General features: G+C 29.8%; 1 protein-coding gene and 2 long non-coding RNA genes across 3 annotated transcripts; 1 reads left to right on the top strand and 2 right to left on the bottom strand.

Moving 5' to 3' along the window:
- Positions 1-1,917: 1,917 nt before the first annotated feature.
- On the top strand, positions 1,918-2,813 carry LOC102618764 (uncharacterized). The gene is made up of 2 exons (XR_008051985.1): positions 1,918-2,184; positions 2,610-2,813. It is a non-coding gene; the product is annotated as an uncharacterized LOC102618764 (long non-coding RNA).
- Positions 2,814-4,081: 1,268 nt separating this feature from the next.
- Positions 4,082-7,569, bottom strand: LOC102612907 (UPF0481 protein At3g47200-like). Its single transcript, XM_052434348.1, has 2 exons — positions 6,056-7,569; positions 4,082-5,652 (listed from the first exon to the last, which is right to left on the bottom strand). The coding sequence occupies exons 1-2, from the start codon at positions 6,264-6,266 to the stop codon at positions 4,265-4,267; spliced, it is 1,599 nt and encodes a 532-aa protein (XP_052290308.1). The 5' UTR covers positions 6,267-7,569; the 3' UTR covers positions 4,082-4,264.
- A 655-nt stretch (positions 7,570-8,224) lies between these two features.
- On the bottom strand, positions 8,225-9,667 carry LOC127900029 (uncharacterized). Its single transcript, XR_008051988.1, has 2 exons — positions 9,597-9,667; positions 8,225-8,759 (listed from the first exon to the last, which is right to left on the bottom strand). It is a non-coding gene; the product is annotated as an uncharacterized LOC127900029 (long non-coding RNA).
- Between the last annotated feature and the right edge of the window lie 4,827 nt (positions 9,668-14,494).

Genomic DNA, 14,494 nt, shown 5'->3' with positions numbered 1-14,494 from the left:
AAAAAAAAATTATTTACTAGTTTTCAAATTATAAGATTTTTAATAAAAAATAAAATTAAAAGTAAAAGATTTTAATGTTAAATAATCAATTCTGTTAAGGAAACTAAAAAGGTAAAGAATTTATTTACTTTTTCCTCAGAAAGACTGACAATGAATGAATTAATAGTTAAAAAATATTTTTAATTATATCAATTTAGGAATAACGTTATCAAATATTGATTTTCTATTAAAAAATCTTAGTTGTGGGATACTTATTAATTATAAAGATATTTAATAGATTTTCCTACAATACGTGATTTAAAAAATCTTTATTAATTAGAAAATTATAAAGAAAATACTAAAATAAATAAGGCCTTTTCAAAATACTCAACCTTAGGTTATTGCTTTGTTCTTCTACATTTAAAGCCACCTGTAGTTCTTGGGAATCAAGTGAATAATTAGAAGTATTATTATTATTATTATCTTATTGTTGATATGTTTGAGCATCTCTTATTTGATTAATTATTCTTGTTATTGCTCTCTAATTTCTTTATGAATGAAAAATGCAGTGCAAATGACTAGCTTTATTGGCCCTGGCGCCCGACATCGACTCTTCCACCACATACGAGACACCGTAGCTTTCACACATTTTACCGATCTCATCCTTAATCTCCTGTTTTCAGACAGATGTCTAGAAGTGCAAGGGAGACAGGTATGTCTTGATTTTTTTATCATTAATTGAACCTTACTTGAGTAATCTCAAAGTCCATGAGGGCGTACTCGGGAATCAAGGGAATAATTAGAAGTGTTATTTTTGGGTAATAATAGATATTTTAAATTTTATTTTAAAAGATATATTATTTATTAATAATTAATTATAAAATTTAAATTAATTAATTATATTATTCTTATCAATCAATTGATGAAAATCATATCATTTGAGATAATTTTTCTGTAATAAAAATTTTGAAATATATGGCAATCCTCATTATTTTTTATTTTATTGTTGCTATTATTGATTATTTCTTATTTGATTAATTGTTGTTAATATTGCTCCCCAATTTCTTTATGAATGAAAAAATCAGTGTGATGTGTGAATGACTTGCTTAATTGGCATTGGCACCTGACATGGAATCCTTCCACCACATGTGAGACACCATAGCTTTCACACATCTTACCTACCTTATCCTTAATCTCTTGTTTCTGAACAGATGTCTAGAAGTCTGAGAGAGACAGCTGGGTCTCGATTTAAAGTTTGAAAACGGATTAATGAAAATTCTAAGGTTGAATATTGAGAAATCTCAAAGTCCATGAGCGTGGTACTAGGGAAGCAGGTGAATAATTAGAAGTATTGTCTTTGTTTTTTTTTTTAATTTATTGTTGTTATTATTGATTGTTTCTCATTTGATTATTAGATTTTTTGTTATGTTATTATTAGTGTTAATTTTATTTCTTATAACTATTAATATTAGCACTCCTAATAATGGCCAACGGACCGCGTCAGCTCTCAAATTGAGATCTAATGGGGTCCATTGGCCAGCACAACATGGCCCTCTCACTTGATGGGTTGTGTTGTGCCGGCCCACACAAACCCACACGTGCTGTGCTCAAGTGGTGTCGTGCACCATACACTAAAAAAGTTCCACCAACATTTTTTTTCCCAAGCCCGCATGTTTGGCGTGATTTTTCAAGTCCGTGTATCTAGCATGTTTTTTTAGGCCCATCAACTAGGGGTGACAATATGGGTCAGGATTCGTTTATTCGATTCGATTCGATGCGAATTAAATGGGTTTGGGTTTGAAAAAATTGATTCATTTAATAAATGGGTGAATTCGATTCGATTAGCTAATTAAACGAATCGAATACAGGTTTAAAGATTTTGATTCGTTTATTCGTTTAGGATTCATTTAATAAACGGGTCATAAACAAATTGAATACATATCAATTCTTTAATATTCGTTTATTATTCGTTTAATTAAATTACTTTTGTATCCCTAAATTTATTTGAAAATGTTTTAAAATTTAGAGGTTAATATTGTAATTTTAAGCTAAAGCAAAGTCAAAGCAATTAAAGCAGCCGGCCCTAATCTTAATTCTTACATTTCACATCTCTTTACCTTCATCTCTTTCCCTTCATCTCTTAGCAATTCAGGGTTGATTTCACAGTTTATCAACGTCACTCAACCAGCAGCAGTCACCACCAAAGTAAGCTCCACTTCTTTTTCTCTTTTTTATTATTTTTGCATCCAAGTGCTAGCTTTTTCATTTCGAAAGATATGTTGTAAACTATGTATGCTTTTAGCTTTTTCCATCAAGACGAATTCAAAGAGTCCATTAGTGCCAGGCTGTTAGTTTTTTTTTATTTTTTGCTCGTATTCTTCAATTATGTCATTGTTAAAAAATTTTTAAAATATATATATATATATATATATATATAATATTAGTGCAAGCTTTTTTATTTCTTGCTCATACTCTTCAATTATATCACTGTTAAAAAATTAAAAATTAATTAATTAATTTTAATATATATATATATATATATATATATATATATGATCTTTTATTCTTCAATTAATTTGAATTATTTCGTTTATATATGTTAATAACATTTTATTTACTTTTTGGTGTAGGATTTTTGTTTCAAGGTGAAAAAGACAAATGAAGCGAATTAAAGAAATTACCTTACTTTATAATTTGAATTTGAATTATTGTTATTTGTATTATTAGGGATTTATAATTTGGTATTTGGATGACTGCATAATATGGTTTGAGTTATTTGTATTTTGTTCTGGAATGCTAAATTTGTGATTTTTTATATATTTTATTTTACTTAATTTTGTTTATTAATTATATTTTTCTAAATGAATTGTAACGAATCCTGATTCGATTCGATTCGGTTCGATTCGTTTATCAATTCTCTTAAACGAATTAAACGAATCGAACCGAATATTCGTTTAATAAACGAATCGAATCCGAATCCATAGAATTTTAATCCAATTCGTTTACGATTCAATTCGAATTCGATTCGTTTATTCGTTTTGCCACCCCTACCATCAACCCATGCACTTATAATAATAATAAGAAGAAGAAGAAGAAGAAGATCTTAAAAGCCCAACACGACTGCTAAAATTGATTATTTTTCTTTTTCTTCTTAAAAAGTAAATGGGATTAAATTGATGTTTTAACCTTTTTAGATAGTGGATTAAAGACGATCTGTTAGTAAGAGACAAGTTGAAATTTTATCCTTTCTTAAATTTTATTTAGCGTTAAAAATGTCGGTAATTTGGAGAGTTAAGTGCAAAATAAAGTCAAAAAATAAATGAAAATATATTAAAATTTGAAGTTGAGGATCAGCCTCAGTTTTAAAGAAACCCAAAAATCTAAGACTTAAAATTACCCAGCACAGATATAGCATCGAGAACCTTATATGGCTTGGTCTTTTCTGAAGTATAAATTTAAACGGGAGCCTATGTAAAATTCCTAGCTAGAGCAAATCATGTAGACATCAAATTCAAAGTTGTTTTATGATTAATTAGTTAATGCTTCGTTGAACCTACTTTAAATATAAATCAAGGGGTCTAGATTACGTCAGTGAATTATCCTTTGGTGATTCACATCCTTGTCTTGCACTATTCTCGATTGTTCTTGCCCCAAACCTTCTAGAGGCTCTCGTTCATTTGCTGCAAATTTTCAATTTAGGCTTCCCCGTCAAAACCACTTCATCTGGGCATTCTGTCGAACACCTACGGACATACATATATCAAACACGATATTGTAACCGTTACTAAAGTTGTATATGATACAATAACATTGGCAACCCCAAATCTCAAATCGACATTTATAATTTTCTATCATTATTATTGAAACAGAGCCTGTCATTTATTTAAATAAGCAAGAACTGTAAAAAGATGTTTGTGCCGCAATTTTTTGGTTTGTATTGAGTAGGACCCCAGAAGCATGAAAAATGCAGCCAAAACGGAAATAAATGCACTTGTTCTGAAAGCCTTCTAAAGCATTTTTAGCGAGCAAAGGAAAATATTTTATTTATTGCAAAAGCATAAACAAATTGAAATATTAAATAGGCAATTTAAGAATTCATTGACAGGTGGTCGATTTCCTATTGGCAACTCAATTGCGGTTTGTGAATTCAATTTACACTCCTTTGGAGTGAGAATTTTTTCACACAGATTTTGCATAACACAGCCAGTCCCTACAACCGTATTTCAATTGCGCTTCGAATTAATACATGTCTCCAATACCACAATAACTACACCTGCTTTTATACTCAATGACTTGGCGCTTGTTGATAATAAGAAAGAACTGCAAACAGAGCTTGCAGCAACGTTAGGCTAAGAAGGACAACAGCACCAACAAAGGATATGATTGCCAATCCAGTGCTGAAATAATTGTGCCTCAACCAGGCCCTCAAGTTTTCAAGACGCCGCCTCAACACGGCCATCCACTGATTACGAGGCCTCCTGCAATGCAAAGCCATTTTGTGAAAAACGTCACCGTAATAGAACTGCTCATCACCGAATACAAGACCATCACCAAGCTTGTGCATTAAGGTCGCAATAACTTCATCATCTCCGAACGAACTATCAATTATTCCACGACGACGAAGTAATTCAGCATCCTTTGAAGAGTTGATGAGGCAGTGCAGGAATCGTACATAATCTATTACATGCTTCGGATTTGTGTCCTGGGACCAAATCTCATATGCAATGAGATTCTGAAAAATAGTTTCTGTAGCATCATCAATTTCCAAGTATGGGATCTCCATTACCCCATTTTTGAACTTAATATCCAACAAGGAATCTCTAAAGTTCTCACTCTCCCCGAACTGGATTCCAGCCTCTCGATACTCTGTGGCAGAACGAATGAAGCTCCAGTAACTATATTGTGTCCTATGTTTCCCATATGCTCCAATTCCTGCAGGTGACAGAAGCCAAATATCGTGTATCAAATGGACTAGATGTTTGATTTCATTTATGGGATAATCATTAACTCGATCAATAGCATCTCTTGGAAAGCCGTTTCCGGGTAATATGCCCTTGAAAAAACGCAGGATCATGACAAGAAAGCTTTCATTCCTTGGATCATTAGGCATCTCAGTCATGATAAACAACTTCCAAAGAACAAAAAATGGAAGTTGATTCTCAAGCAAAATCATATCTCGTGCTATGAGAAATAATATCCGACTCAGTTTAAAATTTGGGTCATCATCTTCTCTCAAGTGTCTTGGGTCATCATATCCCCTCAAGTGTCGAGAAAACTTGCGAATTAACTCAACAATAAAGCAGCCATCGAAAAGCATCATTGGCACAAACCCATCTCTATCTAAATTTATGGACCCTCCATAACAATTTCGAGCTCTTTCTTCCAATTCCCTCATGGCCATGACGTAGTCCGACAAAGGTATACTCGTACGCTCTAGAAGTTTTTTAAGATACCGCGTTTTGTGCTCTTCAAAGGCCAATAATTGTTCTTTGCCGTGATGATAAGGACCGATTGCTAGCATTTCTGGTTCATAAGCCTTTTCATTTAACTTTCGCAGTACATGAGGCACCTTGAAAATGTTGAACTGATCAGATGGCGTAGCAGTTAGACGACGAAGCTTTTCCCCGACAAGATCAAGCACGATGTCAGCTGGTTCACTTGCCATGTCTTGGTCTGCATTTAAGTCACAATCTCAAGCACTATAAAATTTCAACAATGTTGAAATCTGCATTTCCATAAATTATTGACATCCACAGAAAACACAAGTACTTAAATTTTCATAAAAGTTACCATGAATGTCAAGAATTATGTCTGAATTTCAAAAATTCAGATGTGTATTAGCTAACAACTAGTGATTGATAATAGTTTCAACATCTAAGAATTATAGTTACCGCACTACTTGTACAAGAAGAGGAAGTGGAACAAAATCAACAAAAATAACCAACTAATTGAATGACCGTAAACAACTTAAAAAATTGTTTCAATTTCAATTCTTGTTTCCTTAGTAATACCAAAATTCAATTAATGTTTCACCGCTATAAAATACATTATTTTAAACAATTTTGTGATAACTTACTTGTTTGAAGGCTGCCGTTCCTATTGCTTGATGAGATCGCAATCTTTCCAGTGCAATGATTCTTGCTTGACAAGATCCCAATCTTACCATTGCAAGGAATTCGATCCTCTGCTTTCTTTTGATAAAAGAAAGCAAAATGTTTACTAATAATACAAAGGAGACTGCATGTGGGTCCAGTCCCACAACTTTGGTCGAAATGTTTCTCATTCATTTTTTTTTTCTTTTAACACAAATAATGCAATAAATTTTGGGTAATGATATTCACATAGACAAGTTTGACAGAAATACTTTAAAACCAGTGCTAATTTACTCATAAATTTTACAGTGACGAGTATTTATTACTGAACTGAGTTTGTTTTGAGCATTGAATTAATAATTCTTAGATAAGAGAAATAAAAAATTAAAAATTAAAATAATTATAATAATTACTTCAGTATTTGATTGGATGTATATGTTAAGTTATTGGTGCAACTCTTAAGTAAAATGCAATATAACTTATCCACACCTTCTTAAGAGCTGATAAAATTACGTTGCCTGTTTATTGTGACTATTGATGCTTTTTCCTATTGTTTGTTGCAGAATGGTATTCTGCAAAATATTCGTAAAAAAAATATTCGTAAAAAAAATTATAACCATAATGTCTATAAAACAGGCTAAAATAAGATTTTCAATTTTTTTGGTTATCATATTATTTTTGAATACTCATATTAATCTATAGATGTTTATTTAAAATTTATTGAGATGAACATTCTATTATAGTACGACTCAAATTTTATATCTTGTACTAAGATATATCAATCCACTAATATTTAAAAGTTATATTTATTCTACCAATATTTATGAAAAAAATTAATTATTTGTCTCTATCAAAATAAGAGGGAAATAAAAGTCCCAACTTAAAGTTGGGACTTGAACCCACGCCCACAAGTTATTGCATTTTAAACTAATCATGTTATTTGATTTTATGGATTATTTAAAAATAAATAAAAAAATCCTATTTCAATTTCTTTTTTGTACAATATTCAGCCAAATGCTTCATTTTGATTATAATATAACTAACTTTTAATATTTTGTTTGGAGATAAAGAGCTTCACGTAATAATATATTTTGGTTGATTTAGATTTAAGATAAAACATTTTTTTTTCCATTTTCAGCATACGTATGGGATTGCATTAGTCTCTCGAGAGATCAATTCTTAATAATAAAGTAATATCATCATCAACAATCCGTCTTGGGATTTTCATTAATCCGTTTTCAAACTTTAGATTGAACAAAAATTTTACCCTCAGACTTCTAGAGATATTTGCAATAAAAAAAGTGAAAATTTTTTTGTAGGACAGTGTAATAATAGTGAATCCATCTACTTTGCAACAGTTGTACGGTACCCCAAATTTTGTCCTTTTTTTATTCAGCCAGTAGATCTAATGGTTAAAGTGTTCAAAGGTTGAAATGTGCTCAATTGGTTATTAACACTTAAGTGCTTACTGTTTATTATAAAATCATAAAAGTTAAAAGTTTCAAATATTCACTCATATAACTCTTGTTTTTTAAAATTTAATCCATTTAACCATAAAAATGATTGACAGTGTAAAGATTATGTCATATCACATAAAATTTTTTGAACACGTGAAAATTTGATAAATATAAATAATATTCTTTTTATATAAAATATATTTAATATATAATAAATAAATTAAATATATATTAAGATCGCATAATATAACACAGTATGTCAAACGCATCGTGAATTAATAGACCAGTAATTGAATTATTGAAGGAAATTTGTTTTAATTTCATCAAGGGATTGCGTCAGCATCACTGCTGAAACCGAGGTAGCATTCCCGTGTAATCATTAGCAGTTTACAATTCATGCTGTAAAAGGTAGAAGAAGAGAAAGTTGATGTCAAAGCGTTTAGAGATATTTTATCATTTATTTTTTTATATTTTTTATTATTTTTTTTTTTAAAGTTGCTGAGTGGGTAAAATTAAATTAATTTTTTTAACCTTTATCTACCTAAGCTGCTAATTAAATAGAATTATTTAAAAATCCACAATCATGCATTTTTCTGAGAAAATTGTTTAAATATTGAATTCACAACAATACTAATCATCTTCCGTACACACATTCTCGTCGTACAATTTTAATTAACGAAAATGGAATATCATATCACAAATCACACAATTTATATTGATATATGTTAGAAAATAGGATAATTCAAAAGGCAAAAGGCAATTCAACAACTATGTTAGGTAATACCATCACTGCTACTGATCACTAGAATAAATAAAAGCAATGTGTAACAAAAAAGTATACTTGAATTGATGGTAAAACTTACTTGTTAAAGAGCGGCTTTACTCGCTTTCTTAATCTTAAGTATATATCTTCTCTGCAATGCTAGCTAGCTTCTTAATGATTTTCTTATGGGATGAAAACTTCGGTAACCAATGGCCCTTACTTTTACGACTGTATAAATTGTCTTGTGACTGGTATGTGGTAATTGAATTATTGATTTTTTTTTATATATAACTGAAGTTGACCGGGTCAAGCGAGGTTTATCAAAAAATAAAAGAGTAAAGAATTAGTTAAAACCTAAATTAAAGAAATTAAATCCCATTTTACCTAAGGCACTAAATAGGTTTTCCTTCTTACAAGTCTTTTGTTTGACAATTATATTAACTTTTGTTTAACAAAATCGATGATGCCCTGAAAATGTAAACACAAAAATCACTTAAACAAACTGCTTAAAAACCACTTAAACAAACTGTTCAAAGACAAATAACAAAAAATGAAAACACATAACTGAATAGATATATCTGACATGCATAGGATCAATAAATAATAAACAAAAATTACAAAATTCATTTGTAAATTTACCCAAATTTCAAATCAAATTTCGAATAAGAGCAATAAAACAAAGTAAGGATGAACTGGTAGTGAAACAAACTTGTTAAGAAAAGCCCTTATTTCACTCTCTGAATCTTACATATATGTATTCATTGCAGTGCTAGCTAGCTTCTTAATAATGTCTTTATGGAATGAAAACTCTGGAAACCAATGGCCCATTCTTGTCTCGTGAGTGGTACTTAGTAATTGAATTATTGTATTTATTTTTTTAACGGAAGTTCGAAGTTGGCCTCGTCAAGCGAGATTTATTGAAAAATAAAAGGGCAAAGAACTGGTTAAAACTTGATTAAAGAAATTAAATCCCTTTTTATCTAAGACTCTAAGTAGGCTTTTCTGCCTACAAGCCTGTTATTTGACAATCATACCAACTTTTGTTTAACAGAATCAACGATGCCAAAGAAATGTAGACACAAAAATCACTTAAACAAACTGCTTGAAAAGTCAAATAATAAAAAATGAACGCACATAACTGAATACATATATCTAAGGTGCATAGAATCAGTAAATAAGAAATAAATATTACAAAATTCAGATGTAAATTCACCCAAATTTCAAATCAAAGATGAAGCATCACTATTGATCACTAGAATGAGAGCAATTTGTAAGAAAGGACTATGAGCTAGTTGTAAAACTTACTTGTCGAAGGCTGCCGGCCTTCACTCGCTCACGGCTCACTTAATCTTATCTTCTTTGCAATGCTAGCTTTTTAATTTCCTCATGGAATGAAAATTTCAGCAACCAATGGCCAATACTTATATGACGCGTAGCATAGCTGGCTGTACGTTTCACGTTGTAATCAATTGACTTGTTAGCTGTACGTACGGCACGTAATATTTAAAGAAGCTTCTTTACTTTTCTGTAGCTCGTCACGTGACTGTTTGGAGCACTAAAGCGAAACTTTATTATTTTTAAAAGAGAAGGAGCTGATAAAATGTCCACACAATAGTCACAATTTACTGTTATTTCTGTCAACACGTTTGTCTGAATATGAATACCTTCTTCTTCTTCTTTTCCCCCTATTGTTTGTCATGTGCGTGGCTCACATTTTAATTCAATTATGGGTTGTTATATTTGCACATCTCAAAATATTTGTTTCAATTTTTTTTTCTTTTTTTCATATTTTGTTTAGTACTAATAGTAGTCTGTAGATGTTTCTGATTTAAAAACTGTTGGGACTAACTTTGGTTAAATCTATTATAGTCCAACTCAGATTTATGATCTCATATTAAAATATAACTTCCTCTCTAATACCTACATTTTTGGACAAAATTATCTACCTCTATCCAATTAAGAGAGGAATAAGAGTTCTAGCTTAAAACATTTGAACATATGCGCTCAACTTGTTGCATTTAAACTAACGTATTTGATTTTTATTTTCCTTAATTTTATGGGATTAATAAGTGAAAGTTCATCTATAGCTTAAATAATGGTTTTAATTAATTTCGAGTCTTGGTTTTGCTATTTATGAACGATGACTAAGAGACAGAGAAAGCCTCCATTTATATGTATTCGAATTTTATTTGTTTGACAGTTAGTTCAATCCAAATGCTTCATTTTGATTAATAATATATTAACTTCTAATATTTTGGTTAAAACGAGCTTACACAAAAAAAAAAATATTTGGTGGATTTACGTATTTTGGAGTTTTATCCTCTTAAGAGAACTGCTCGTGGACTTTGAGATTTCTCAAGAAAGACTCAATTATTGATTTAATCAGATCATCAATATTCGACTTGGGATCTTCAATAGTCCGTTGTCGAACATAGGTGTCTCCCTTAGACTTCTAAGGATCGAGGAAAGGGTACGTAAAATGTGTGGTAGCTATGTATGGTGTAGCGGCATGTACGTTTCACGTTGTAATCAATTGACTTATTAGCTGTACGTACAGCACCTACATAATTAAAGAAATTTCTTGACTTTTTTGTATCTCGTCACGTGACTGTTTGAAGTACTAAAGTGAAACTTTATCATTTTTAAAACATAAGGAGCGCATAAAATGTTAGACAAAATAGTCGGTCGGTTTACTGTATTTATAATTAAGTGAATAAACTGAAGTAAATTATTTATTTATTTATTTATTGGAAAGTATAACTTTCATTGAAGAACTAAGAGAATAAATACAAAAGTTGGGGTGGGCAGCTTCCAATCCAAATTTCTGCCTTATCAAAATTTAAGGCCAAGCTAAATTATGTGCAGTGTTGTTATTACAGTTTCTAGGTGTGTGCTGAACTATAACATTCTTTAGCCTTTTTATCCTTTGCTGAGCCTCAGAAATGATCCAACCAATCTCCAGGTTGCTGCTCTTCTTACCCGTGTGATTAGATTTACCACTTCTTGACAATCTGATTCAACAACTAGTGGACTGCCATATTTTGTTTTCGCCATATTTTGTAGTTCATAGTTATTTCCGATTCAAAAGTTGTTGAGACTAACTTAGATTAAATCAATTATAGTCAACTCAGATTTATCATCTTATACTACAATATATCTTCCTCTTTAATATCCACATTTGTGAGTAAAATTATCTACTTCTATCCAAATAAGAGAGGAATAAGAGTCCTAATTTATAGTTGATATCACTCGCATCTATGCCCTCAACTTGTTGCATTTAAACTAATATTTTTTATTTGAATTTTTATTAATCAGTGAAAGTTCATCTATAGCTTAAATAATGGTTTTAAAAAGACACAGAAAGCCTCCTTTTTTTAAAAAAAAAAAAACAATAGACTTGAATTTTATTTGTTTGACAATTAGTTCAACCCAAATGCTTCATTTTGATTAATAATAATTAACTTCTAACATTTTGTTTGGTTAAAACGAGCCAACACATAAAAAAATATCTGGTAGATTTACGTATTTTGGAGTTAGAGGACTGCTCATGGGCTTTGAGATTTATCAAGAAAGGCTCAATTATTGATTTGTGTTCAATCTTGGGATTTTCATTAGTCCGGTATTGAACATAGCTGTCTCCCTCAGACTTCTAGCCTTCTAGGGATGGAGGAAAGGGTAGGTAAATTCTGTGGTAGCTATATATGGTGTACAAGTGGCTATAAGCAGCATATGTGATGGAAGGATTTAGAGTACCACTATCAAAAGATTTTTTTTAATTTAATTTTTTAAATATTTATTTATTTATTAATAAACAGCAGAATTAAAAAAGAAGTCATCTCTCATAAGATTTTTTAAATAAAAATAAGTACATATTATTTTAAGTAATTTTTTTACAAAAGTAATATTAATTATAATACTTCTCTTTCTTCATAAATTATGAGATAAAAGATAATATAATACTAAATAAAAGACTCTAAAAAAACTCTACAAATAAGATTCTTTATATGAGATAATTTTTCTCTCTCTTCAACATTAAAAAGAAAAAAAGTATTATCTCATTCAAAGAATCTCATTTGAAAAGTTTTTTAAATTTTTTTTTGTTAATGTGTCACTTTAAATATGTTGTAAAATCTCATTTAAAAAAACTTTCTATAATGTTCTAAAATAAAAATTGAGGTTAAAATCATTATTCAATGTCGGTCTTTACTCTTCAGTTGTAAAACATGAAAATGCCAAGGAATACCCTAATTGGATGCCACTTAAGATTCACATGAGAATGATCGTGATCCATACTATTATTTCAAGTGATTTCTAATTTTTTAAATTTATGTTTTTGATGTGATTTTAATTTTTTTTTTTGAGGGATTAGGACTTTTATTCCCCTCTTGTTTAGTTGTTATTTTCTAATTTTTTATTTATTTCTAATTTTTTTTAGTTTTTTCTGACTTTATCGAAATTAAAAGAAAAAAATGTAATGTAGCTGAGTTGGCTCGCTCATAAACCAAAATTACAACTAAACCCTTACAATATTCATTAATAGATAGCAAATCATTTCCGTGCTTTACTTTCTACTTCTCCAACCGATCGATTAAAGAAATAAAATAGGATATATAATTCAATAGCGAAAAAGAAATTTAACATCTATAATATAAAAAAGTTTATGAGAGAAATACATACGAAAGTCACAATGACATAATATATATTAGGGGTAAAAGCTTGTTTAGTCCCTATATTATGAGCTTAGTGTCCATTTAATCCCTATATTTTTAAGAATACCTCAAAACGTCCTTACTATTAAATATTGACACTTATGCCATTATTTTTTTATTTTTTTAGTATGCTTTTATAATTTTACACTCTTACAGTAATGTTTCTTTTTTTAGATATTAATAAAAAAATTGGATTATCAAATTAAACCCAAAAATAAAATAAAAAACAAAAAAGATATATATTAATTTTTGTGGAAGCTCATGTGTGTCCAAAAAAAATTAATCTTGTAAAAAATTAAGTTATCAATTTTTTAAAAAAATTAATATTTTAACTTCTCGGCAGAGTGTTCCACAAAAATTAATATATATATTATTTTTATTTTATTTTTTGGTGTTAAACTGGTAATTTAATTTTTTTTAATAATGTTTAAAAAAAGGAACATTATTGTAATAGGATAATATTGTAAAAATAAGTCAAAATGAACAAAAGGGAATGGCAAGAATGTCAATAATTTAATGATAGGGATGCTTTGAGGTATTTTAAAAAATATATGGACTAAACGGACACTAACCTCAAAGTATAGGGACTAAACGAGCTTTTACCCTATATATTAGTGATATAGAGGAGAGGATACTTGAACGTGGCTTCACAATGTATGAATCTCTATTAGACCATTCACCTATATTCATAACTCACCAATATTATAAGTAAACACCCTCTCTCCAAAACATAACCAAAATGTGCATGAACAAATTGAGAGAACAAGAACATTATATTCATCACCTTCATTTATTTTATTGCAAAGATTTAATGAGTTGGAGAATCATTTTGATGGAATAATTCCATGCTCTGCCCCCTTATTTGAGTAGTCCAAGTCCAAGGTGCTTTACAGAAGGTTAATTGGGTCTCAAGACAACTACATTATAAAAGAGTTTAGCTAATAACACCCCTTTCAAGTCCTCAGCAAACCTCCTTCATAGAAAATTACAGTTATAACCCTAATATTTAATTACATCCTAGTATGTGGTTATGTCATCGATCACTTCCAATATTCATTTTTTCAGTAAAGCTTCAGTATTCATTGATTTAAAATCAAACATAGTTGTTTTTTTTTTTTCCTTTTTGTTTGGATGCCTTGTTATGTTAAAAAGCTTTCGGTCCCGACTGTCAGATTTAAACTAATAACGAACGAGAAGAAAGAAATATAGTTAAATAAATATAAGAAAATAAAAAAACACTGAGATTTTCTTATATTTATAGATAAATAAGTATTAAAAAAATTAAGAAAACCTATTCTCCATCCCTTTTAGAGACTAGTAGACTACTAGTCAATATGTGATAACTATTCGTAATTAGTAATGTAAATATTTTGTATAAATAGTCTCATTTCATTGTTCAAAATGGGGAAAAAAATAATAATAAGAGGCCACTTTTGGCCCAAAAAAAAAATGAGTGTACTTACCTTGTATATTTTAACGAGTGCATCTAATAGA

Source organism: Citrus sinensis, chromosome 9 (assembly GCF_022201045.2).
Source record: "Citrus sinensis cultivar Valencia sweet orange chromosome 9, DVS_A1.0, whole genome shotgun sequence".
In the NCBI taxonomy this organism is placed as follows: Eukaryota; Viridiplantae; Streptophyta; class Magnoliopsida; order Sapindales; family Rutaceae; genus Citrus; species Citrus sinensis.
The sequence above is the reverse complement of the archived record's forward strand: the minus strand, read 5'-3'. Positions and strand labels throughout refer to the sequence as shown.